Here is a 26,540-nt window from a genome sequence, read left to right on the forward strand (position 1 = left end):
CAAGTGAACACAAGATTCGAGGGCAAATGGGTAGTTAGTACATCAGGTCCTTGGATACCTGTGTCTGCCCCTGCTGCACCGACTTGTGCATTGGAGCCCAAATCCTCCCAGATTCCCCTTTCCATCACATTTCACTCTGGAGTTGCCCGTGGACCAGAGCTTTCCTTCCTAACCCTGATGCCATGAGCCTCCCCCATCCACGCCGCTGCTCTTTGCCTTCCCAATCCACAGCAGGAGCGCTGCATCCCGTGCGTTCCTACCGCCCTCCATGAGGTGGGCCTCGAGCCGCAGGGATGGAACTTACCGGGAGAAGTCGAGTATTTCCCTGTGACTCCATGGAAGCCCGGCAGCTCCGGCCACACCGATCCCGCACCGCTAGATGGCAATTGCGGTGTGTGCATGGAGGGGACGGACCTGACGGAGGATTCCCGCAGCCGGGGCTGGGTATGAATGAGGGGCTGCCCACGGCTGTCCTCCCCACCTCCGGCTCCTCCTGCCGCCTCCAGCCTCCAGGTGCTCTGGGTTCACTGGGAGAAGAGGCTGGAGCCGCTGGACTGGCGGCAGGGTGGGCATCGCCGCTGGGATCGCTCTGGCCGGTGAGTAATGAGCAATGGGGTTAATTGTTCATGAGCTTGGGCAGCGCAGGCTGCTCCGGGCTGCCTTGGTTCTCTCCCCCTGAGAGCTGGCGGGAGTAGCATTCCCAGTGGGAGCAGCTCAGCCCGGGAAGCTGAGCCGGGGTTAATCAGTCGTGAGCTCGTCTGCTTTCACTGTCAGCTTCGTTCTGTTTTACAGCTTCGTGCAAAGTAGCTCCTGAGTGACTGGTCTTACCCCAGCCCCTGCAGAGAGAGCAGAGCTCACTCTGTTTGCCCTAGCATGCCATGAAAAGCTCTACTAATCTTTATAGAATGCTTTGGGTTGGAAGGCACCCTAAAGAACAACCCCCTGCCACCATCTTTTACGTTTGTGTTGTATCCATTAATGCTGTAACTTGGGTCCCAGAAGGTTTTGTCCTGTTTTTACTGTGGTAAAGCTGTTTCCAGAGCTGGCTTTTCTAGGGTTTCTCGGCTTCAATGCTCTGCCTTGCTGCTGAGGTTTAACAGCCCAAAACCCTACACTGGGCTAATTGTCACTAGCCCATGCTGGAGGCTTTGCCAGTGCTCAGAGATAACTTTGTCAGATTTCTCCCTCCTCACCAGATAAAAATCAATCACTTGTCTCCTAAACAATTGTGACATCCTTGATCTAAGGAGAAAAAAACCAGCCTCTCTGATCAGTGTCCTCTGCTTGGGCTTTATGAAATCTGTTGGGACAGGGAAATTGTGTTTCTTCAACCTCCCTCTGCAATGCCTTAGCTCTCGGAAACTCGGGTCAAATGATACAGCAGGCAGAAAAGAAACAGAGCCTGAGAAATGCTGGGTGCTCTCCAAAGGAGTCCCTTAACTAATGATCCTTCTGCTTGGAAGCATTACAGATCTTGGGTATGGATGGCCGGGAGTCGGGAGCCTTGCACCCCTGAGTGTCCTGAGAGGGATGGGGGGATGTGTTTCAGTGTGAGGGGCTGATACTCAGGGTGAGGGAGGAAGGGGAAGGCTGAATGGCTGTTTATGTCCAGAAACAAGTAACAAAACATTTGAAGAACTTAAATTAAGACAGAGATGGTTATTTCTTTCTTTCTGTCCTTGAAATAAGACCACCCTTGGCATGAATCACGGCTCCTGAGTGTATGGCAGCCCTAGAAGGCAGCCGGGCCATGGGATGCACTGCCTACCAGAAAGCAGCTCTGGTGAGCCTGCCTTTAGTTAAAAAGTTTATTGCCCTTAAAGAATCACTGCATTGATCCAGCTGCTGAGCACTCTCAGGAAAATTCTGCTAAACTGGAAACCAGCATTTTTATCTGCAGTCATGTGCCCAAGGGAAGGGGGGAAAGTGCTGCAGGAGATCTGGTCCCAGCACCGCGGCCGCCCCGCACACATGCCGGCCACGCGCCCCATGCACGAGCCATGGGGAGCTTTCTCTTTGCCAAGTGGAGCGTGTCCCAGCTTTCTGCTGGCCACTCCTCGCTCAGCCTTCAAAGGGAGGGGGTCAGGCAGCCCTGACGGGTCACTGGCTTGACACGATGGGCTGCTGGAACAGATAGATTTCTCCTGCCGAGTTAACGGGATTGAAAACGACAGAGACACAAACACCCCGGTGATTAATGAGCCGGGGATGGGGAAGTCAATCTGAAAGCCAGGGCAGAGATATCAGCCCTATAAGAAATATGGGAAGAATTCATCCCTAATCTAATCTTGCTGAATTCCACAAGCGTGTAAGACAGGGATCATTTGGTGCAGTTCCTTAGGTTGAGAATTAAACAGGAAACCCCCAAGGATGTGAGATGTTCTTCCAAATACCATCGTGCCTGTGCATGGAGGCTGGAGACCAGCTGCCATGGTCTGAGCCATCTCATCTGGCTGGACAAGAGCTGATGCCCAGGCAGTGGTGCTGCCAGCAGCAGCATCCAGCAGCACCCAGCTCCAGGACAGGGAGCTGGAGCCAAGTCTGGGGTCCTTGGCACCTCTTGCTGCTGCCAATGATGTTCTTTGCCAAACCAAGCTTGAGCCGACAGGGCTGGCAGAGGTTCCAGATGGGGGTTCTGCTGCCTCACTCTCTGCCATGCTCCTGTGACACCCTCTCAGGGGCTGTTTACAGCAAGCATGGAGATTTATTGTAAATTTGGCTCCCAGACTCTTGGAGATGCCTCCTCCTCCAAGTTTGGTCTATCCCCACTCTGGCTGGGATTACAGCGAGAGGTGGCTCAGAGAGCACAGGGCAGTTAGATCCTTACAGGCACTCGCTCACATGGTTACAAACCTGCAGAGACACAGAGATCAGTCAGCTGAGTCACCTCCTGGCCCGAGCAGGGCAGGCAGGAAAGGCTTTTGGATGGGGAATAGGGGGTCACACCCAGCCTCACCTGCCCATTTTGAGGAACCCCCCATTTGGAGGAGGTCAGATCAGGGGATCCTGCTCCCCTCTGCTTGGAGCAGGGAGCAAAGAGGGGAGTGGGAGCAGGGAGAGAGGATGAAAACAGCCTTACCTGCCCTGGACAGGCTCTCCATCTTTGATCCTCTCTGGTCCTTGCAAGGCAGCTGACACCTCCCTGCTCCTGCCCTGCTCCCAGGAGCTGGCTGTACCTTCTCCAGTGCTTTTTGCCTGCGGAAACTGAAGCACAGGATGGTGAAATGACCCGTGTAAGTGACAGAGCTGGACTCACAGCGCGGGGGACCTAATCATTTTGCCTCCCTAAAGATTAGATTATCCCAAATCACAGCCATAAACCCCCGGCATCTCCTTGCAGGTAGATGCCATGAATGACAGTGGTTCTGTGATACCCAGAAGGGAGCACTCTATACTCCTGGCAGAGATAAGCCTTCATTATTCCCAAGGTGGTCACTGTAGGATATTTGGGCTCTGCCACCTCCATGCTCAGTGATTCCATATACACCCTGATCCCCCTGGCTCTACCGTACCTGCAGGCATGCCATGCGTGTGCCCCAGACCAGCACAACCCCTCTCCACCATCAGCATGACACAGCATGGAGCACAATTTTTGCCAGCATCAGCCCCAGTTGACTTGGGAGTCTGCCCAGGATCTGGTTTCCCTGGAATGACACCGTTCACAAGCACTCAGCCATGTGGGGTTATTGTTCTGCTCTCATGTGCTGGCGAGCTGCCATTTATTGTGTGCAGGAACTCCCCTTCTTCTCCCACCATTGCGTCCAGGTTTATTTCCCCCTTTTCTAGGAGACCACTGATGTCAGCTAACTTGGCCTGAGATCTCTGTAGTGTGAAAAGGAAAACAAGGGCTTTCGGTTTCAATCTGTCCCTTGTCCTCTGAGAGGAGAAGTGGCCTTCCCACGGCGTGTGCTCCCATGCAGGCGGGCGGTGACACGGTGACAGCTCTGCCACCATGTGCCAGAGCCACATGCACGGAGCCAGGCTCAGTGCTGAGCTGCTCTGTGCTCTAGGAGGATGAGCTGCTCTTTGGGGGAAGATGAGACATAATCCCTGCCCTGCTATGCTTCCCATTTGGCCATGAACAGGTCACTTAATCCACCTGTGCCTCAGCTCCATGCTGGAGTAATGACAGCCACGGTGGCCTTCCACGGTGGAACCTTGTGCAGACGGGTACATGGGGGACAGAGAGGGCTTCACATGAGGTAGGGCTTGGGCAGAAGGGCATGGGGCGTGGTGCTGTCTGCTTCTGACCCTCTGGAGATCCTGGCACAGGAGCCGTGCTGGGAGGGCGTACCCCCGCTTGTGTCCACGCTCTGGGCTGGCTTCTCCCTGCGATGGCCGGGCAGGGAGATGACTGAAAGCAGGGGGGCTGTGTGCTTTGGAGCATCCTGCTGCGGCTGCCCTGCTTCCCCCACACCATTGCTGTGACAGCTGCCCAGCGGCTGACCTGTCCCAGCCCCTCCCAGCCGCGCTGCACCTTCAGCCCCGTCTGGAGCCGACCTGGCGTCTCCTGGGAAGAGTGGCTGAGCAGCTGATGGGGTGAATGGCCCGGCGTCCCTCCCAGTGGCCCTGCTGGCCGCTGATCCTGGGAAATAGCCGGCACAGAAGCTGCAGCCGTGGTGCAGGCATGTCCCCTGGCCGCTGCCGAGCTGCCGGGGGGGATGGCAGGGGTCAGTCCCTTGGAGCCGGGCAGAGCCGTGTCCCTGGCTCCCGGAGCGTGGTGCTGTGCAGGGCTCCAAGGCTGGCGAGCCAGAGAGTTCACCCGGCAATCCAGGCTGTAATTCCCGAGGAGCACAGCCAAGAGGCTCTGAGAAGAAGCAGATAACAGCGCAGGCACCCTCCATCCTCATTAAAATACTTTCTCCGACGGAGCCCCCCACGCCTGCCCAGCCTGCTCCAATTAGCGCAGAGGCCAGCAGCGCCGGGAGCAGGGCTCCCGCTGATGAAAAGAAAACACTGCAGAGCTTTCAAGTGTCGGGGGAGGCGGGTGGCCCCAGCTGGGACAGCCAGTGGCCCCGGGAGTGTGACCAGCAGCCGTGTCGCTGGCTGGCAGTGGTGAAGTGGCTCATGAGCAGGGTTACTGAGCAGCAGAGCAGGTGCTTCATGGCCAGCTCCTACCTGGAGAAGTGACAAAGCAAAAAGCTCTCTGAGAGGTGCTGAGCATCCCTGTCCAATAGGTTTGGAGGTGGGAAGCGATAATCCCAACATGAATGAAGAAAATGAATGCTGCACATCGTGTGGGTTTGCTGTGGAAAGCCTTGGCAGCTTCAGGAAGCAATCAGTGCTGTCTTGGGAGTGCTGGGAAAGGCTGCAGCCTGCCCAGGGAACAGCAATGTTTTTCCCAGGGCTAGCTCTCCCTGGAGACACCCCTGGAGATGGAGCTGTCCCCCCCCAGGCCTTGGGTCTCTGCTGGGATTCTTCGCAGGGGTGTCACCAGGACCCCAATCAAACCCAATACCTCTTTTCCAGAGGCCACCAAAAGAGCAGCACTGGGTTCCAGCTGGTGAGCCAGGGCTGGCAAGCTCCGTGTTGGGAACCCTGGGTGCCACCCAGTCCTTCTCCCAGCAGAGGCTTTACAGCCAGTCCATGGCAAGGAGCACGGGCAAACCTGCCCCTTGCTGGAGTCCGTTCTGATTCCTGACCTTGGAGCCCCTGCCAGGTGTGTGATTCACCCAGGCTGAGCCTGGAAAATCTGAAGCCCAGAGAACAACTCCTGAGTAGGGCAGGGCTCCCGAGCCTCCCCAGGGCTGTGCTGAGTGTCAGGCCATGTGGCAGACAGGTGACAAGGCTGGGTTTCAGCACTGGAGTATAAATGGCTCTGAGGAATTCAGTGCTGCCTCTGGGGACCCCGAGGCTTTGGGGACCTGGCCTGGCAGCTCAGCCTCTTCTCTGCCTTATTTGGGTACTTTAACACAGCATTGAAACATGGCAAGCTCCTTCCAAACGTGAAATGTCTCTTCTGAGGAGAGACTGCAGGAGTTGGGCCTGTTTAGTCTGGGGAAGAGAAGGCTGAGAGGGAATCTCATTAATGCATATAAATATCTCAAAGCTGGGTGCCAAGAGGATGGTGCCAGACGCTCCTCAGTGGTGCTCAGCAACAGGATGAGGAGTAATGGCCATAAAGCAAAACACAAGAAGTTTCACCTCAACATGAGGAAGAACTTCTTTACATTGAGGGTAGCAGAGCACTGGAGCAGCAGCCCAGGGGGGTTGTGGAGTTTCCCTCTCTGGAGAAATTCCAAACCCACCTGGATGCATTCCTGTGTAACCTGGTCCAGATGACCCTGCCTTGGCAGGGGGGTGGACTGGATGATCTCCAGAAGTCTCTTCCAACCCCAACAATTCTGTCATTCTGTGAAAGAAATTTAAGCTTCTCAATTGCACTAGAAGGCAAATTGGGAATTCAGTATGCCAAGTCAGCCCAGAGTTTAATACACCAACTTAACCCACACTTGTCCCACCTCCACCTTGTCCATGGAGGAACCCAATTCTCTATGAATTTGCCACTTCTCGCTGATGTCCCAGAGTGGTTTGCTCACGACAGGAGCCCTGGGGTGGACAGCAGGACTGTGGCACTGCTCTGTTCTGGAATCTGCCTGTGCTCTGGCAGCATTTTAGGTGAGAGGAGACCTGCAAGGTGCAATTAATGCTGTGTCTCCATTCAGCTTTCTCTGCACATTGGACTTGCTGCCTCCCTGGTGCTGGATGCCCTTGGGGTAAATTAGGAGGAGGAACAGTGGATGTCCCGTTCAAGCAGTGCATTCAGGAACATCTGAAAGTCCTGCAAGGGCTGAAAGCAGGGGCTGATTCAGCCCTTCACTGTGCCTATCACTGTGCCCTGACACAAGCCCACTGCTGAGCCACCTTCCCTGCCAGATGCCCAAGAGCCAGGCCAGGTCAGGCATCACCTCTCAGTAGCAAGAGAAAGGGGCTGAGCCAACAGCCTCCCAAGAAAGGGATTAGCAGGATGTTAAGGGAAGCCAGCTCCTTATCCCTTCATAAACAGTTATTAATACCCTGGCCAGCCTCAGGCTTGGCAATTCCCCATTTGCTTCCAGAGGATGTGGTCCCCGCTGGAGCGTCCCTGAAGTTACTGTAACCTCAGGGGGACAAACACGGTTAGAGGAGATGCGGTGTTTGTGCTCTGAGGTGCCACCACAGGCAGCGAGGTCCCCCTGATAGTACCCAGACCCCAGGGCTGTCCCTGCCCCATTGCCATTGTCACCCAGTACCCGTGAGCGAGGAGCCCCCCTGCCTGGTGGGGGTGACATCCCGAGGGTCTGCAGGGTGCCAGCAGCAGCTGGGCGCCTTCGTCCCCACCCGTGGTGCTTGGCACACTCCAGCAGTGCTGTCTGGCAAGGAAGGTTGGTCTGGGGCTAACTGCAGCCAGGGGACTTGAACCTCAGGAGGTGGCAGTGGGGAGGCTGCTGGGAGATGTCCTGGCCAGGCGGGATCCTGCTGGCCCCATGCTGTGTGATGGCAGAGACGCGGCTGAACCTGGAGCAGCCCAACAATCCCTTCATCCAACCCCACCGAAAGTCTGCTCCCCTCGATCTCTGCAGATCTGTGTGGGCACGTGTGACCTTGTGACTGAAGGGTTCACTGGGACCCTGATGCCTCACAGGGCACACCGTGGTGCCCCAATGCCACCCAAGCTCTGGCACCTGGTTTTGTGGTCCCAGCTCTGATGTCACGGAGCAGGACCGTCACGTCCTCCCACAAATCGCTCAGCACCACAGGCTCCCCCAAGGATTGCCCCTGCCCCAGCCTGGCAGCTCAGGGGGAAGGCAGGGAGGGCTCACCCTTGTGCCTTTGTCCTTCCACTGGAGAAAGTGGACAGCTGCCTCTCCCTGCAGCTGCCAGGGTATCCATCATCCCGCACGGGATGGAGAGGCACAACCACAGCCCTGGGCTGAGCAGGGAAGGTTCTGTTCCTGCGCGGGCAGGGAGGGGCCCGGCGGTGATTTAGGAAGAGGGACAGCTGCGGGCAGGGGCGCTGGCCGAGGCACAGGGCCAGCAGCTCCGGCTGTGCGCGCTCCCCCACACGTGGCTCCACATTCCCACGGCACAGAGCATGTGGCAGCCGCCCAGCTGACCCGCAGATGTGTGCGCAGGATGGGCACCCGGGCTGAGTCCGCTGCACGTCCTGCCCTGGCTTTGCCACTCAGTTTCCTTGCCAGGGTGCGGCTCCTTTCTCGCAGCTCCCAAAGCGGCAGAGAGGGAACCACCCACACCAGGGCTTCTGCTGGGAGAGGCAGGACAGTCTCGGGAGCGGGGGGGCTCAGGTCTGGGAGCCAGGACTTGGGTGCTTGGGAGCCTTGGGAAGCACCAGCCCCGTGGGGGGAGTCTCTCTGAGGCTCCCCCCTCTCACCGCGAGTTCTAGGCCAGCGCTTCTGTCCCCCAGTGGGGATGATTGCTATGGATGGATGCTGACAAGGGGTGCAGCGCCTCTCCTCCCCCCGCTCCTTTCCCTTGAGGTCCCCCAGCTGCTGGGGACCAGCCTCCTGCCCCTGGCCCTGCCAGCCCTGCCGTGTAACTGGAGAAGGCAGCAGGCTGTGAACGGCGCGTGGGGATTATCGGGGATACAATCGGGGCTGTGAAATGAGCGCAGCACATGGAAACACGGCCGCCGCTGTTCGTGCCGCGGGATCGCTGGGGAGCGGAGTTCAGCATGCTCTTCCCTCTCAGAGATAATCTACAGCTTGATAAACCCACTGCCAGGGCCCTTCCCCCTCTGAAATTTGGGCCGGTTTACGCTATTCATGGCATTGCAGCACAAAGGAGTTGTCAGGAGGAAATTGGTGCTTTCACGGATAAACGATTCCCTCCTGTACCCACGTCTCAAACAGAAGGGATTTGTCTTTTCTCTGGGCTGTTCACTTCCTGGGAAGGCTTTCTGGAGGGATTTTGTGTGACAGCCCAGAACCTCAGACCTGTTGGACTTCTTACAGCCTTACAGTAATTAAAGGGAGCTTATAAAAATGAGGGAGAGTGACTTTCTTCACAGCCAGATAGTGATAGGACAAGAGGAAAATGGTTTGAAGCCAAAATAGGAGAGATTTAGATTAGATATTAGGAAAAAATTCTTTACTGCGAGGGTGGTGAGGCCCTGGCACAGGTTGCCCGGAGGAGTGGTGGATGCCCCATCCCTGGAAGTGTTCACAGCCAGCTTGGATGGGCTCTGAGCAACCTGACCCAGTGGGTGGCATCCCTGCCCATGTCAGGGGAGGTTGGACCAAGATGATCTTTAAGGTCCCTTCCAACCCAAACCATTCTGTGATTCTGTCACTTCTGCAGGTCTCCAGTAGAACAGGAGGGAGGGAGGAAGGGCACAGGAAAACCTCTGGGACCAGGGCACCTGGTGGACTGCTGGCAGACTCAGCCCAACACCGTGGGGTCACCACCTGTGCCACTTATGCCTGGCGCTCCTGGTCACTGCCAGCCCTTCAAACAAAGGTTGCCATCCCCCAAGTCCTCTCCTGTGGGTCCTGTGGTGCCTGCAGTATGAAACGTTAACCCCTGCCTTCCCTTCTCTCGGCAGCCCGCCCTCATCAGCACTTCCCTCTCCAGACTGAGATGGAAATAGTTGCAGCTCTGGACAGTTGATTATTTAAAGCTGTCGGGAGTGTTTAATTTAACCCTGGATTCATCACTCCCAGCTTGTTTCCATCCACCAGGCACCCGAGCTCCCCCTCTCCGTGTAAACTCTGCCGAGCTCCTCACCTCCAGCAGATCTGTTTCCCTGCGTCCCCGTGCTGACTGGCACAGCAAGGGATGTCCCTGTGCCAGGGGCTGTGGGCACAGGTGGCTCAGGGGGCTGTGCTGGGATTTTACCTGGGTGCCAGGAGGTGGATCTGCCTCACCACTGCCTGGGCACGATGGGAGGGAGCCCCTCTATGCTCATGAAAGAACGGCACCCACGGGAATTGTTTCTTTCTGGAGGTTATCCTGTGGCAGTTTTGTTCTTTCCTTGTCTGGTGCAAGACCTTTCAGCAAAACCCTCACTTTCCTGCTCCTGTGCCCAGCTCTGCCAGGGCTCTGGGATCCTCCTGGGCATGGCTGTGGCTCTTGCTGCAATCAGCTCTGCTTTTGGCATTTCCAGGGCAGGAGATGGAGCGCTGGTATAGCCGAGCTGTACCCGGGAGCGCAGCCCCAGCCCCTGCACCAGGCATGTGAAGAATCCCTCAAGCTCACCATGTGTGAGCGTGTCCTGAGGCAGGAGCAGTGCCCTGCCTGCCATCCACAGAATCCCAGCCTGCCCTGGCATTCCCTGGGTCATGAAAGATCCCTCCAAGTCTGCCTCAGCCCAAAGTTAAGCCTTGCACAGATCCAGCTCCATTTATAGAAACCTTCAATTAGAGAACAGCATTTTCCCAAGTCCTCCAGCAACACAACACACTTTGGCAAAGGAAAAAAAAAATATCCCCGTCAAATCCCAGCCCCGTCCTTGTGATGACCCTTGGGACAGCAGTGCTCGCTCGGGGCACGGCTGTGAGCCCACAGGACAGCTCGGGGACAGCACTGCAGCTGCTGAGCAAGGGAAGAGCTGAGACGACTGGAGCAGCTCATCATTGCTGCCTGCTGGGGAGGTGTTTGTGGGAGCAAGGGCAGCACTGCCTGTGAATCCCCCTGTGGCTGATGGGTTCCTAACAGAGAACCTCCCCTCTCCACAATACAGAGCAATTTGAACCTGACTAAACCCATCATGGTTATGGGGTGGGTTTTTTCCCTTCCCTAGGCAATGGCTGACATGTTGAAAAGTGCCCAGGAAGGGCTGGCTGGGTAGAGAGAGCAGCCCCAAATTAAAGAGAGACAGAGAACTGCACAGCCACCACCCTGAGGTCACATCCATGTCCCAGCGTGGGGCCAGGTCTCCTGGTACAGGGGAAGGACCTGGAGCAACAGCAGGTTGTGCTGACCAGAGCGAGACCCAGGCAGTAGAGAAGGCAGGGAAGGGGCAAGAAAGGAGCTGCATCCCAGCCCAAACACACTTTGCTGCTGGAAGGGAGAGAAAGCCCAACTCCACCAGCCTGAAACCTCCTCCCTAGGCAGAGCTGAGCACTCCTTCTTGTGCAAGGCAGTTTGAAAGACTTGCCTCCACCATCCCTCCCACATCCCTTCACTGGGATGGCAGGAATCCCCTGCTCCTTGTGCCAAGAGCCTCTGGCCAGGGATGAGCCAAAAAGCTCATTTAAAATCTTTCAGTCTTTGGACTGGAAGAACTTAATATGCAGGAAGAGGGGGAGTTAGAGCTGCCATGTAGGGACTAGGTTTTTTATGAAGTGGAGAAAAAGCATCTAAATAGCCTGGATTAACTGGTTAGAGCTGGCAGGGCAGCCCTGCTCCTGGCAGGAGCCATGGGAGCTGCTGGGCAAGGCTGTGAACCCCTGCACACCTCCAAAAGGAGCTATGTGTTAAAGAGCCCTTCCAATCCACAGCACGTTGGAGCCAGCAGATGCTGGTGGCCTCAGAGAGCTCTGTGGTGACCAGGAATTTGCAGACATCCTGGCCAGGGATGTGTCATGCACACACAGAGCCACAGATGATATTGGGGGGATGACAGAAATGGCATTTATGGATGGTGCTCCAAAACATGAATTCCCCTTTCAGTGAAAGGCATGAGATTTAACCCCAAGCTGAGATCAGATGAATATTAGGGATCCTCCACCTGGCTCTGCCAAACATTGGGGTCTGAGCAGACACTGAGCAGAGGATGCCCAAGCTCTGAGAGCCTGTTGGAGAGGGTACTACTGCCCTCATGTCAATCACCTTCAGGATGCCCAGATCCCAGTGCTCCCAGGTACCAGGTGCTGTGGGCATGCTGGCATCACCCCACACACCTCCCCTAGGCAGGCTGGAATAGCTGGCCTGTGAATTTCCTGGACAGGGAATGTGCTGGAGCTCCCGGGGGGTGGAAGGCAAGTGGGTGTCCCAGCCACAGCTGCCTTCCCAGTGCCCACACTGGTGCAGTGAGCACAGCTGCAGCCTTCCTCCTTCTCTGCTTGCAGCTGGCGTTGGAGGTGGCATCTCGGCGCTGGACCATGGTGCTGTGAGGGCAAGCAGACCCTGCCCACTGCCCCGTGCCACCATGTGGGCTGCCCCTGGCCACTGGCTGCCCCCCGCCACACTCCTGCTCTGCCTCCTCCTGCAGCAGCTGGGCAGCAGCACCGCATGGAAGCAGCACACCCCGCGCCTTCGCCTCGCCTACAAAGGTAAGGGGTTCCTCGGGATCTGCACCTTGCCTTGGAGGGCTGGGAGAGCACCCTGCAGGGAGCAAAGGGGTGGCCAGGGCTTGGGGAGACAGGCAGCTCCGTGGTTGTGGCCGTAACCTCTCCGCACTCTGGGGCCTCAGGATGTTTCAGGGGTGCAGCTCCAAGCACAGTCCCTGAGGACGCTGCACCACTACTGCTGGCATCAGAAAAGGAGGTTGAACAGGGAATGCCCTGCCCTGATCCAGCAGAACACTGGGACTAGAGGGGATGTGTCCTTCAGCTCAGATGCACTCTGGACCTCTCTTGGTGTGTCCTGGACTGGGGCTGAACTGGGTACCCCTGGGGAATGTCCCCCACCTTCAGCTCACAGGGACACTGAGCCCCAGGACAGTCTCACCAGCCTCTTCCTCTGCCTCCCACCAGCACAGTCCCACCCCAGCTCAGCCCTTCCGCTTTTGCCTCTCCTCTTCTGCCAGGAGAGACTGATTCCCTGTGCAGATAATCTCCCTGCTGCACTTCTCCCTCCCTGCATCTGTCTGCTCTGTTTACATGATGAGTTCTTTAGGGGAGGCACAGTTTGCTCCTCTCAAGCCTGATGCAGAGGGGGAGAGCTTTGGTGACCTGAAGATGCAGCAAGAGCAGACTGACAGGTAGCACAACACACAGCCCAGAGAAGTGTGGAAAGGGAGTACCTAGAGAAAGTCTACGTGGGAGTGACCTGAGCAGCTAGAGCAGAACCCTGCCAGCCTGGCAGCTTCTCACCCTGCCGTGAACCCGCAGCACGGATGTGGCCAATTGAGCTGCTTTCAGCTTCTCCTATGTGAAAACCAGCAAGCTGCTTTGGAGGATGGCAGCTCAGCACATCTCCAGTGCTTCCCTGGATGTGACCATAGGGAGGGCTGGACCCACTCCACACCTGAGAGAGGGCGGAGCAGCTTTCCCATGAGCGTGGCACTCCAGGCTCCAGGGCCATGCTCTAAGCCCACTCTGTCACCCTGAGAAGCTGCTCTCCAGGCAGAGACAACCAGCACAGTGAAAGATTTGTGTCTGGTGAGGGCTGGACTTCCCAGGGGTGCAGGATATCTGTGTGAGGAGATGGCCCTGCTGATAGCCCAGCTCAGAAACAGTGCAGGGTCGGCCTTTCCTTGGAGCCAGAGGAGGCAGACGAGACTGCTGGGGCAGCTGGAGAGAAGAGGCTGCTGACTTCAAAGCCCCACAGTGTCCCGGGGCCAGGCACGCCAAAAGCCCTCAAGCCTTGGGCAGAGGCAGAAGAGGAAGCTCCCAGCATCAGGAGGGCTCAAGGACGGAGCGAACAATGGCAAAGGGATGTGACTCATGGACAGCACGGGGCAGGTTCAAGGACACAATGCCTTGAGAAGTTTAGGTTTAAAAACCCCTAGGAAAAAAAAATAAATAAAAGGAGGCCTTTGAGAGTCCGTTCAGGGGATCCTCAGATCCCAGCATGGGGGTGGCAGGCAGAGCCCTCGGTGGGGCCGGGGGAGAAGACGTAAGCAGGGTCGAGAGAAGGAAATGACAGCAGCGAGGGCCGGGAGAGCACAGGAAGGATGGGGCACAGGGCACGGGGCCAGGAACAACAGCAGCGGCTCCCACCCTGCCGAGGAGTGAGGAGGAGGTTTATTATAGCACACGGGGGCAGCCTGGGCTCAGCTGGGTCAGGCTGGGTCAGCCCCAGCGCTGCTCGAGCTCAGCATCTCCTTCCCCAGGCTCTGCAGCAGTGAAACCACAGCACGCCTGCCAGCTCCTCCTGCGGGAATATCCCAGGAATTGGCGAACGGGTGCTCTGCCAGCCTTTGATCTGCAGCCAGGCAGGACTCAGAGGCCACCACCGCACAGCAAGTGCTCCGGAGCACGGGGAGGTCATGGGGCTCTGGTTATCGCACCAAGGGTTGCCCTGGCACGTCCCTTATCAGCCAGCAGCAGTGAGGGGCCAGAGCCCGATTTAGCACCGAGCTTCCCCTGGGCTTCAGGGATCTCCTCTGTGGGCTGCTGTGCCTGGTGAGGGGGAAGGGAAGAGGGCAGCCCTCCGGCACAGCCGGGCTGTGACCCCAGGAAGCTCGGGGTCGCCCCGCACGGAGGATGCCGTGGCTGAGGGGCAGGCGGAGATGATGGATGGGACAAGGTGGTTACAGTGGTCCTGGCAATAAAGACAAACACCATGGCCTTGGGAGATAGTGAACACAAAGGAGAGGATGTTTCTCTGGGCTCAGCCTTAGGTTTGGCCATGGCACGGCTGCTGCAGAGTGCCCCTGGTTCCCTGCCTCCAGGGCCAGGTTTGGATCTAATGACCAGAAGGTGAGAAGAGGCTGGGTTTTGTGCAGCAAGTTCCTGGGTCTGGATCCCAGCACTCGACGTCCCCTTGGTGACGGAGCAGAGCCATGGGGTCAGGCTCAGCCCCTCCTCATCATTAACCTGCCAGAGGGTGCCAGTGCAGGGCAGTGAGTCCTTCCAGGGTTCTCCCACATACTGCCAGAGGCAGCAGAGAGGGCTCTTCCATCACCCTGCCTGACCTTGTCCTTCGACAGGCCTGGTGCAGGTCAGAGGGTGACCAGCAAGTGACATTCTCTAGGACAAGTCTTGTCCCCATTCCTCTTAATTACACCCGTGTACTGGATGGGCTTTGCCCTCCCACCCCAACCTCCCTCCCCAGCACCCTGCCCGACATTTCCCCTGGATCAGGCAGGTCCTGGGAGCATTGGCAGACACAAGGAGGGGGAACGATGCACCGCGTCCCGTTGGAGATCCAGCAGGGACAACAGCCAGCAGGCAGGGACAGGAATTCAGCTGTTAATCCCGTTCAGCTGGTGGGAAATGGCTTGGAAGCCTTCTGCCCTGTATCTCTTGTACCCAGAGGAGAGCCCTTGGGCAGCCGAGGGAAGGCGGGGAGTGCAGTGGGGCTGTGCAATTTTCGTGGCAGCAGGATGAGAGCCGGGATTTCCCTGCTGCAGCTTGGAGCTGCTGCTGGCAGAGGAGGATTTGTGTCCGTGCCGTAACAGGAGCTCTGACCCCGGAGCACGGGGAGATGGAAGCGCTAGCTGGGAGCCAGCCTGGCTGCTGGATCCAGTCAGGGCCCTGTGTGCTGCCTGTCCCAGCAGGGACCAGCGCACGTCAGTGGCGTCTCCAGCCCACAGGCACTGGCCTGGCTTCCCCTCTGCCCTGGAAAAGGGGTGGAAGGAAGTGAGACAACCTCCCGTGTCAGCCGGATCCCTTTGGATGGAGCTGTGTCTGTGCCCACGTCCACCCCACCTGCACTCGGGGCCGCACATCCGCCCACGCTCCCGTCCACTCTGCATCCACCTGGCCAGCACTGGCTTCCCGTGACCACCTCCTTCCCTGTGTTCCTGACACACTGCTTCACTTCATGTGATTTTGGACAGACTTTCAGCCTGGGTCTTACAGGTTTCCCCGGGTTTCCAGCCACATTCCACCTCCGTTCAGTCCCCATCCAGTGCAGCCCATCTCCATCTCCCCCTCCCAAGGCCCCACTTTTGCCCGTTACCCTGCACAACACCAAAGGCAGGAGCAGCCTTGCCAGAGTAGCCAGCCCTTCATCCCCAGCCACGTCCTGTCACTTTTGGACAGAGAAGGGATGTGTTACGATTTCTGGAGGCTCCAAGGACTGCCTCAATGCCGGTTTGCCCTGCCTTGATCCCTGGGAGCAGGGGCTGGGGGGTGGCAGCTGCTGCGGTCCCGTGTTGGTGCAGCCGCCACTCTGGCAGCACTGGGGGATGCTTGCCCCACAGACAGCCCCCAAACCTGGCACTGCACATCACGGACCCATACTGGCCCCAGGGATGTTGTTTCCGGAGTTTTAACCAAAAGACAACAGCTTATTGTCCTCCTCACACACCCACACGGCCACAAGTGTGCCAGAAGGGCCAGGCGAGCCGCCCCGGCTGCTGCATGGGAGGAGCCGCAGCCAGAACGGCAGCGCCTTTCCCACTGTGCTGCCTTGGCTCCCAAAGGAGTGCACTGGGTCGATGGCACCCTTGGATCTTTCCCTGAGCCAGCCTAATGCTGGGTTAGGCTGTGTCTCAGGACACAGAATGGGAAATGTGGAGTGCTGGGTTGGGGTGGCACAGCCGGGGACACAGCTGGGGACTTCCCTTACAAGGGTCTGTCCCAGTGCATTTGTCCACCTGCCTGACCCTGTGCGTGGGGTAAAGCCCAGCAGCTGCTTTGTGGACTCAGAGGCTTAGGAGTGAGGGCAGAGGGTGTCCAGAGCTGGTTGTGCTGGTTCTGTTTCCACATAGCCTTTCCTTGGAGGGATGCTTTGCCCCAGCAAACAACAAAAACCTTTTTTATGTAAACTCTCTTGATCTGGAGCCCAAGGGAAACATTACAGGAGCCTCAGCAAGCCAGTCACCTCTCTGCTCCATCCTCTGCCCACGGTTTCAGGGTGCAGAGGCTTTGGGGCTCCAGGAGTTCCTCTGGAAGGTGGGCTGGAAGCTGAGCACCCCAGGATACTGGGGCTGGACCCCTGTCCTGCCCTGTGCCCTGCAACCAGCCCAGGCAGGGCAAGGCCAGCACAGTTCTGCTCTCTGTAGGAGTGACTCTTTCCCTCAAGTAGGCATGTGGAGGAGGCTCCGTGGTGAGCTCAGGGGCACCGAGGGAGGTGGGTTTTCCTTAGGCAGTGGCAGGAATGTTATGTACCCTTGGAGCAATGATAGGTGACCAGAGCTGTCCCAGAGAGGGAGGTGTGGGGCCTCTGGCTGCTGGCTGTGTCACTCATGGATGGGTTTCTCTTTCTCCCACCTTTTTTGTGCTCCTCAGACTTGCTGAAATCCAACAGCTCTCGCCTGCTGCTGGCCTCAGGGGATGGGATGGATTTCCAAGCCCTCTTGGTGGATGAAGACAGGGCCTGGCTGATGGTGGGAGCAAAAAACCATATATTCCTGCTCCACCTGGACCATCCCAGCAGAGAGCCTGAGAAGGTCAGTGCTGGGAGGAGGGTGGCCTTGGCCAGGCTGGCCTCTTCCTCCCTGGGAACCACTCCTTGTCCCAGCGCCAGGGCGTGGAGGTGGATGTGCCCTGGACTGGGCTGTTCTAACCTCACCAGGGACACATTTACACCAGGATGTCTTAATCAGTGGGGTCAGGCCATTGCTGGTGGAGCTGAGCCCTGCTGGGAAGGGCTGGCGCCAGAGGGACAGGGTGGCTTGGCCAGGAGAGGTGACCTGGGTGGACTGTGGGCAGTGCCCGGAGCCCTGCTGTCACACCTAGTCCCTGCTGCTGCCTCAAGAGCTCCAGCAGCGAGTCCACTAATGTCATCCCAAGACATCCTGCTGGCTGGGTGTACAGCCAGAGCCCAACAAAAGAAAATCCCATTAAGGCGCTGCAGCCTGGTGTTCCCACGGGCTGGGATCCAGGAGAGCCTGCCCACTGCCTGGGTGGGCCACGGCACGCCCAGGCTCTGTCCCCACACCAGGTTCACTCTGAGTTGATTTGGCAGGCTGCCACCCAGCCCTGGGACTCAGGGGGGTGTCAGAGCTGTGCCAGAGCAACCCCATATCCTCACAGTGCACCTGAGCCTGGCAGCGCCTGTTGGCTGAGTCTGTTCCCACTGGTGCCACGGGAGGCTGAGGGAAGCAGGGGCTGCATCCATGGGATCTTTGTGTTTCAGATTTTCTGGCCAGCCCCCAGGGAGCAGGTCGAGCACTGCCAGCTGGCAGGGAAGAACGTGGAGGTAAGCAGGGCTGGCAGCCCCCACCCATCTCCTCTGGCAGCTCACCACGGATATTAAACAACCCCATCACCCTGAAAAGGAGCCTGGGGTTCTGCCTGGAATGGGGTTGTGGAGCCAGCCAGAGTCAGCCCAGCTGGCCAGCTGCCAGCACAGGGTCTGGCCAGGCTCCGCAGCCCCAGCAGTGACCACAGCTCGGCCCTGATGAACATCTCCCCTGCGCAGACAGAGTGTGCCAACTTCATCCGCCTCCTCCAGCCCTTCAACCAGAGCCACGTGTTTGCCTGCGGCACCGGCTCCTACCAGCCCGTCTGTGCCTTCATCCAGCTGGGAGCCAGGGGGAAGGTGAGGGACACCCTGGACAGACATACCCCTATGGCAGAGGGTGTCAAGAGACTCCTCTCCCTGGGAGCAGGCGGAGAGGGAGCCCCAGAGCCTGGGGAGTCAGCCTGGTGCAGTCCCTGGCATTCACATGGCAAGAGCAACTCTGACTTGGGAATGTCAGGGGATGGGACCAGGTTCTGGCACCCCCTCGAGGAACCCACTCATCACAGACACACCAGCCACCTTCCCACTCTTCCCCCAAATTCCAGCTTGCTCCCAGACTCCCCCTGGGCTGACATCTCCCCCTTGGCTCTGGCAGGGTGCAGGGGCTCCCCGCATGCAGTTGGTGACACACTCCTTGGAATCAGGGCGAGGACGGTGCCCGTACAGCCCCCACGAACCCTTCACGGGACTCCTCGTCGGTAAGAGCGAGTGAGGAGCAGAGGGGATGCTTGGAGGGGGAGTGCTGAGAATAATCTGTGCTGGGATGTGCTGCTTCTCACCCACTCACCCCTGACCCTGCAGATGGGGAGCTGTATTCAGGCACCTCCAGCGACTTCATGGGCAGCAGCGCTGCCTTCTTCCGGACCTGGGTGCATGGGGCCGAGCAGAGCTACATCCGCACGGAGCAGAACCAGGACCACTGGCTGCACGGTAGGAGCAGGGTGACCTGTAGGGCGTGGGGGCCTATTCGTCCTACTGGGGAGAGGCTGGGCACAGCACTGGGGACAGAGCTCTGCTCTGGGCCCTCTCTCTTCTGCGGGGGGAAGCACTGATGAAACCCCTTGTGGGACCCATGCTCCACAGCCTGAGCACTGGAATGGTGTTCTGCCTCCTGGGTAGCCAGGTCTCCATGGGCCCTGTGTCCCCTCAGCGTCTCACACTGCTCCCAGGAGCAGTTCAGGGCAGTACCACAGGGTGGGATCAGGACACAGGACCACTTTGTGCTGCTCCTTCCCCCTGCAGAGCCTGCATTTGTTGGTGCCTACGCCATCCCCGATACCTACAACCCCCACGATGACAAAGTCTACATTTTCTTCCGTGAGACGGCCATGGAAGCTGGCCAGTGGGAGCGGCGGCACATCCATGCCAGGGTGGCCAGGGTCTGCAAGGTCAGTCGCCAAGGCCAGCACTGTGTGGCCAGTTGTCCCACGAGATGGGCTTTTACTGCTCTGGACCAAGGAGCATCCCAAGCAGAGGAATGTGAGGGTGTCACTGCACACCTACCCCAGGGCAGAAGGCTCAGGGCTGGGGATGTCCCTCTGTGGGAATGAGGAGGGCACAGCAGTGGGGGAGACTCAGAGAGGCTGGATTGATCCTGGCTCTTGGTGCCTGGCAGAACGATGTTGGAGGGAAGCACAGCCTCATCAACCGCTGGAGCACGTTCCTGAAGGCCCGCCTGGTGTGCTCCATCCCCGGGCCTCAGGGCACTGAGACCCACTTCGACCAGCTGGGTGAGTGCACAGCCCTGGCAATGCACAATCCGTGAGCAATGCAGCTCCACCACGGCTGCTCCCTCCAGCACACCCCCAGGATGCCCACCTGCATCCTCTGGACTGGTGTTCCAGCTCTGGGGTGCCTCACCTCCGCCCCTCTCTTTGCAGAGGATGTTTTCCTCCTGCGCACCCGGGACCCCCAGAACCCCCTTGTCTTTGGGCTCTTCACGGTCTCCAGGTGAGCAGGACCCTCAGCAGCCCCTCTGTGGGACACTCCAGACCCCCGGCCCCTACCAGTGCTGCTCCACAGGGAGCTCTGCAAGGAGAAGGGCAGGACCAGCACCCAGCTGGCTGAGGAAGGGCCACCAGTATTTTCCTGCATTCCCTGCTGCTGGTTCACCTCCCCATTGTCAAACCACAGTTTTTGGCATTGGCACAGCCAGTGATCCCCCCGGCCGGACTGGCTGTGCCAAAGGGATTCCTGTCACCCCGGCGTGCTGTGCATTACTCCGGGGCTGACAGGGGACAGCGTTGGCTCAGGGGGGTGTGGGTGTGCATACACCTGATCCCCGTGGAGCAGCAGGGACACTGAGAGCCCTGTGCTTCCCGGCAGTGGTGTCTTCAGTGGCTCTGCCGTCTGCATCTACTCCATGGCTGCCGTGAGAGCTGCCTTCAGCGGCCCCTTTGCACACAAGGAGGGATTCGACTACCGCTGGGTAGAATACAAGGGTCGTGTCCCCTACCCCCGCCCCGGCACGGTAAGGGAATGGGGAGCAGCTGGAGGGGCAGTGGGACGGACTGGCCTGGCCCTAATGCAGCCCCTGTGTCACACAGTGCCCCAGCGAGACGTACGACCCCCTCCTGCAGTCCACCAAGGACTTCCCCGACGAGGTGATCAGCTTCATGCGCGGCCATCAGCTGATGTGGGAGCCCGTGTACCCGCAGGGCCGGCAGCCCGTGCTGGTCCGGGCCAATGTGCCGTACCGGCTGCGGCGGCTGCTGGTGCACCGGCTGGACGCGGAGAGCCGCCACTACGACGTGCTCTTCCTCGGCACAGGTGGGAGCTCACCCCGGCTCTGGGGACGCTGCCACCACGGCGCAGCTTGTGCGGCACTCTGGTGCTGGAGCCCGGGGGGCTCCCAACCCTGACAGCTCCTCCTCCCGCTGCCTTCACAGATGAGGGCAAAGTCCTGAAGGTGGCACTGGCCGGCGGGGTGAGCCGTAGCCCCGAAGTGATCAGCCTGGAGGAGGTCAGCGTCACTAAGGTACAGGCAGCCAGGGTGGCACCACGGGGGCTGAGGCGCCGTGGTTGGATCACACGGGTTGCCTCCCGTGGCCGTGGCACCCTCCCTGCAGGCTCTGCAGAAAATCACTGACCGCTCTCAGGGAGGTTCTCACCTCACTGCTGGGGGCTCCCATCTGCTCTGGGCAGCAGGAAATGCTACGAGCACCGAGGAAAGCCAGTGGGACTGAAGCCAAGTCATCTTCCAGCTCCCCATCCAGTCCATGAGGGGGCATGTGGGTGGCCTATTGGAGCCCTCACTAAAATGGGAGGGCTGAGTCCATGTTTGAAAACGGAACTGCTGGGCAGAGCTGTCCTGGGCTGCCCACGCCAAGCACAGTCAGCCCAGGCTCCTTGCATGGAGCAGATGGAGCTGTGACCAGGGATCTGGCCCAGGGTCCTGGCATCCTGCCACCGCTGGGGACACAATCCCACTGGCAGGCTGGGGCACCCAGGAGGGACTGACATGACTGCAGCACCCTCTTGTTTTCCCTCCAGGTGCCTTCTCCCATCCTAGACATGAAGTTATCACCAAAGCGGGTGAGTGTCCCCTCTGCTTCTCCCTAAAGCAGCCAAGGGAGAGAGGGCAACTGGTCCTAGCTACTCTGCCGGGTCCCTTGGCCCCAGGGGGTGCACATTTAGGGAATGGGATCCTGCCAGGGCATTAAGGGGGTGGCAGGCTCAGTCTCGCACTCCTGCTGTCCCCCAGTGCCCCTACCCCAACGGGGGGCAGGGGCTCTGTTCCCTGCCACGCCTGGTCTCCAGCCGTGGGTGCTGACTGCCATTGTCCCGCTTACCTGAGCAGCAGGAGCTGTTCATGAGCAGCACCCACGGGCTGCTCCAGCTCTCCCTGTACCGCTGCGAGCTCTACGGCAAAACCTGCACCGACTGCTGCCTGGCCAGGGATCCCTACTGCACCTGGGACAGCAAGACCTGCGCCCCACACCTGCTCACCGAGAAGAGGTGAGTGTGTGCCCTCGCCAGCCTTGAATCCCCCTGCAAAGTGATGCTGTTCGGAGCAGGGAAGGGCAAGCGCCAGCCCTGGAGCTTTATGCATCAGCCAGACCCCTACTGCCACTCTGCCTGCCTGTTCCCCACCCTTTCCTGGTCTCCCTTCCAGGCTGCATTGCCACGGAGGAGTCCCACAGCCTGAGGTGGGACAGCCACAGCTCTCTCTGCTCTCCCACAGGCGTGCCCGCTGCCAGGACGTGCTGAAGGCTGACCCGCTCAGCCAGTGCCAGGACACGGCAGAGGGTGAGCTCCAGCCCCGGCGGGGGCAGCCAGCTGTGCCCAGGGAGCGCCATGCCCCGGCGGGCAGGCGGCACCGCGCTGGGAAACCGGTGCCCCCACCGCGGGCTGGCTGCTCCGTGCTGCCCTCCCTCCCTCCTGCCACACAGCCCCACACGGGGTACTCACCCCTTGCTCTGCACAGGGACTGCTGCGGTGGAGAAGGTGGTTTTTGGGGTGGAGAAGAACTCGACCTTCCTCGAGTGCCTGGCGCACTCCCCGCAGACCACGATCCGGTGGCTGGTGCGGCGCGGCGAGGAGACAGCCCCGAGCGAGGTACGGGGACAGGGCAGCGGGGACGGGGAGCAGGGGTGGCTCCATCCCCAAGGACTGACCCACGGGCTCTGCCTTTGCCCCAGGTCAGGAACAACGCACATTTCTTGGTGCTGGAGCAAGGGCTGCTGATCCGCCAGCTGGCGAGGGAGGACATGGGCACCTACGAGTGCCAGGCGGTGGAGCGCTCCTTGTCGCGGCCCCTCACCCGATACAGCCTCCGCGTCATCAGGCACGAGGCCATGGAGCTGCCACCGTATAAACGGAGCAAGGGAGCTGAGCTGGGAGGGGCCCACCAGAGCCCTCGGCCCCGGATCGACCTGCACCCAGGCTCCAAGGGCTTCCCGCGGGCCCTGGGGGCACCGGGCACCAGCCTGGACGCCTACTGCAATGCCCTGCGGCTGCAGGAGCGGGAGCGGCAGCGGCAGCGAGCCTGGCACAAGTGGCAGCACCAGTCCCCGGACAGCAAGAACGGCCGGGTGCGGAGGCACCCGCAGCGCCTGTGAGGGGCAGAGGGAGCCCACAGCTCCCTTCCCGGTCTCTCCAGGGCCCTTCTCGCACGTCGGCACCAGCCCCGGGACACCTCTCGCCTTCCCGTGCAGAACCGCCTCGCTGTTACTACCTCAACCCCCGCCAGCCCCGCGGCCTCTCCGCGCCCCACGGGGCACAGGGGACAGGGCACGCAGCCCGCGCCGGCTCTCCGAGACTCAAAGCTATTTACCTGCAGAATATTTATTTTCCTTGTTTTCCCCCGGCCCTTACTGACGATCAGCAGCAGCAATAATAAGCACAGAGGACAGGGAGGAGCAAGAGCCAGCTGTCCCAATGGTTCCCTGACTCCTGCAGCACCCAGCCCGGGCAGGGCCAGCCGTGTGATGCCTCCCTCCGCTCTGGAGGCGGCAGGATGCTCACCTGGGTGGCTGCCGAGGTGTGGATGGAGCCCAGGTGCTGCTGGAAGCAGCAGGACGCAGCTGCTGGCTGAGCCTGGGCTCCAGGTGTGCAGAGAGGCTCATGCCCAGCCCAGCTCCAACCCAAACCAGCTTCAAACCACACCACTTTCTTTTTTAATTTTGACATTTTTTTTACTGAGGAAAAAAAAAAAAAAAAAAAAAAAGAAGGAGAAGCAACAGGCAGTTATACCAACTTACAATTTATTATTTTTTTAAAAAATGACATGAAACACAAGTAAAAATAAATACATCATATAAACAACAAATTGTTCAAAGTCTCTGTTCTGGGAGATCAGGCGAGCACATCCCGTTCGACAGAGAGAAGAGGGAAGCACATGATCATGCGTGGGGCCAACCGACCGAGCCGCCCTGCTAGCAATACTCCTCTTTCCAACCACAACAAGACAGGCCACAAACTAAGGCGGTAGTAAAAAAAGAAAAGAAAAAGGAAAAAAAAAAAAAATAAAAAAAAGAAACCCAAACCAACAGAAAACCCCAAATGAGACTCAGTGATGGATTCCTTCAGGCTCCCATGGATCTGCCAGACTCCAGCTCCGAGCTGGGTACCACGAAGCAGCTGAGGCAGCGGTGGTGGTCCAGGAGGTGGCAGAGGTTGTTCTCCCTCACTCGCCCCATCCTCCCTTCACAGGGAGTGCTTGCTCTGAGGTGCAAGGAGCCATCCCCTCACTGTAATCTAGCTGGACTATGATCCCTGTTCAACCTCTGCCCCCCCACCCCAGCCCTCCCCCACCCCTGGTCCTTCCAAGACTGGATCAACAAAATTTATTGCAGAGTGGCGAGAAATACCAGCTGGGAAGGTATTTGCTGTACTTGTCCCTGTTGGCCTGGAAGCCACTCCCAAGCAAGCAGCAATTCTCGCACATTCAGCCTCTTGAATTTGTTGCCCAGAGAAGTTGTGGATGCCCCATCCCTGGAAGTGTCCAAGATCAGGCTGGACAGGGCTTGGAGCAACTTAGTCTAGTGGAAGGTGTCCCTCCCCATGGCAGGGGGGCTGGAACAAGACAGTCTTTAAGGTCCCTTCCAACCCAAACCGTTCTATGATTCACTGACATCATAAAGTCAAAATACACATCATTTCTAGTGAAGACCCCATGGAAATCCCACCCTTTGCTTGTCAGAATATTTGCTTTCTCCAAGTAGCTGCATTCAAGCGCCCCCACCCTCCCAGATACTCCAGCAGGACAACATCCAGCAGATCCTGCCCAACTTGGGTCAGGCTGGGCTGTGTTGCCCCCACCCTGCAGCTCCCCAGGAAGCCCAAAGAGCTGCATCAGCAGTGGGGCCAACAAGCCCACCAAGCCCAGGGCACAGAGCAGCTGCAGCCCCCCATGCCCATGGCACTGTCCCACAGTGGTACCCAGACTTCACTTGACTGTACCCAGGAGTGGAAACCTCCCACCAAAGGCAAGGGCCGAGGGCTGGGTGCCAGCATGGAGGGCAGCTGACCATTCCCGAGGCCCCCACAGATCTGCCCTGGCCTTGGGCTGTGCTCGGAAATCTTCCTTACTGTCCAAAACCCTCTGCAGAGAGTCCTGCACTGCTGTCCTCAGTGTCACCCACAGCCCCTCTGAGAACCAGCAGCTGCTTCCCATCAGGTCATTTGGAGACAGAAATTCAGCAGCAAAAGAAAAATTTAACTCGTGCAGGGAAAGCCCCTGTTCCAGGCTCAGGAAAACCAAGAGAGGACCCTCTGCAGCAGAATCACATGCTGGAGACGAGAAACCTCTAGGGAGAGCAGATGTGGGAGAAGAGCAGGCCCCATGGGACGAGAGTTTTAGGGCTTGGAGAGTTCCCCCCCCACTGGGGATGACCCACACCCCCTCGTGGCTTCTGTGGGGCAGAGGAAATCCTTCCCATGGCACCATGGAAGAGCAGGTGCCTCCGGCTGCCTTGGAGCAGCCCCAGCCACTGCCAGCTCCCACGGGAGCCCTGTGGTCAGGGCATCACGGCCATCTCCGTGACCACCTCTCAGCCAAGGCTCTGCCAGGGCCCATCCCCTCACTAAGGGGGTGCCCAGGGCTGGTGGATGGGGCAGAGCTGGGGCTGGGGCTGTACTTGGGCACTTGCTGGGCAGGGCCCCTGTGCTGCAGCTGCCCAGGGCCGGTGTTTGCCAGCAGCGGGTCATGCACAGAGCAGCCGCACCACAGGAGGCTGCCAAGGGGTCTCCAAATCATGGCCACACAGGAGCCAGAAGAGCCCTCACACCCCACCCTGGTGCTGGGTTAACAGCCAGCCCAGGGCACATTCTGCACCCTGTGGCAGCAGAATGCCAGTCACCCTCAGCTCCTACAGCCACAGGGAACCACTGGAGAACATCAGGTGGCAGTGCAGGGATGTGCCAGGGCCTGCTCTGGAAGCCCTGGGCGCTCTCCTGGAGAGGCAAGGAGCAGAGAGGTGTGCAGTCACCAGTACCACATCCAGACCACGGTGCTGACTGCCCCCAGCCACATCTTCACACCTTGTCCCAGCACAGGCCCCTTTCAGAGATGACGTGGGAGGGTCCCTTGGATGAACCCACTACCCTGACCCCCACAGGAAGGGCTGGGGCAGCCACAGGGCTCTGGGGGCTCTGCTCATGTTCCCACCTCCCACATGCGCCCGCAGGTCTCAACATTTGCTACTCTCGACAAGGAAAGCCCTTGCCTAGGTCCATTCCCCAAATCCACGGGAAAACTGACAGCCTCACAGGGATGCAACGGACATCTGGGCAAGCTGGTCATACAATCAGTGTCACAGGGTAGTGCATGAGGTGGACACACAGAGCACAGGAGGGCATGACTCACAGATGCAGCACTGTCAAGTCTTTGGAGAAACTTGCATGAACACCATCAGTTAATTTGCTTTGTTACTTTTGTGGGGGGGTTTGATTTTTATTTCCATGGTGCATCCAAAGACAAGTTGTCCAGCAGTTTGCTCAGAACCCCTCGGTTTTCAACTCCTAGGATATGTTAAAGAAGAAAGCACTATTTTAATGTTTGTTTTTTTTTAAAAAATAATTAAAATAATTTGCATAGCTAAACTGTTGATCTAAGGCTTCTATGAATGGTGTGGTTA

The 26,540-nt window shown here is 58.6% G+C and overlaps 2 protein-coding genes across 2 annotated transcripts in view; one reads left to right on the forward strand and one right to left on the reverse strand.

The window, feature by feature from the left end:
- Positions 1–390: 390 nt before the first annotated feature.
- On the forward strand, positions 391–23,948 carry LOC121659936 (semaphorin-3D-like). Its single transcript, XM_042018657.1, has 18 exons — positions 391–596; positions 12,009–12,212; positions 17,004–17,164; positions 17,854–17,916; positions 18,139–18,258; positions 18,557–18,659; positions 18,763–18,891; positions 19,204–19,349; positions 19,577–19,691; positions 19,842–19,911; positions 20,287–20,431; positions 20,508–20,730; positions 20,850–20,938; positions 21,454–21,495; positions 21,761–21,918; positions 22,145–22,209; positions 22,388–22,518; positions 22,602–23,948. Exons 2-18 carry the CDS (start codon positions 12,089–12,091, stop codon positions 23,019–23,021), a joined length of 2,304 nt encoding a protein of 767 aa, XP_041874591.1. The 5' UTR covers positions 391–596; positions 12,009–12,088; the 3' UTR covers positions 23,022–23,948.
- RAD54L2 (RAD54 like 2) overlaps positions 23,650–26,540 on the reverse strand; it is a 68,655-nt gene continuing 65,764 nt past the window's right edge. The window contains exon 23 of the mRNA XM_042018641.1: positions 23,650–26,424. Coding sequence (XP_041874575.1) covers positions 26,357–26,424 — 68 coding nt within the window. The 3' untranslated portion in view covers positions 23,650–26,356. The remainder of the gene's footprint in view (positions 26,425–26,540) is intronic.

The sequence above is a fragment of the Corvus kubaryi genome, unplaced genomic scaffold, assembly GCF_017639235.1.
Source record: "Corvus kubaryi isolate FWS band 111438036 unplaced genomic scaffold, C.kubaryi_AGA036_p1.0 124, whole genome shotgun sequence".
In the NCBI taxonomy this organism is placed as follows: domain Eukaryota; kingdom Metazoa; phylum Chordata; class Aves; order Passeriformes; family Corvidae; genus Corvus; species Corvus kubaryi.

What these genes read in the sequence shown, in the direction of transcription:
- LOC121659936 (XM_042018657.1), top strand. Translation starts at nt 12,089, where the DNA reads ATGTGGGCTGCCCCTGGCCACTGGCTGCCCCCCGCCACACTCCTGCTC. An exon ending in CTTCACGGGACTCCTCGTCG is followed by an intron (nt 18,660 to 18,762) that starts GTAAGAGCGAGT and finishes CTGACCCTGCAG; the next exon opens with ATGGGGAGCTGTATTCAGGC. An exon ending in AGGAGACAGCCCCGAGCGAG is followed by an intron (nt 22,519 to 22,601) that starts GTACGGGGACAG and finishes CCTTTGCCCCAG; the next exon opens with GTCAGGAACAACGCACATTT.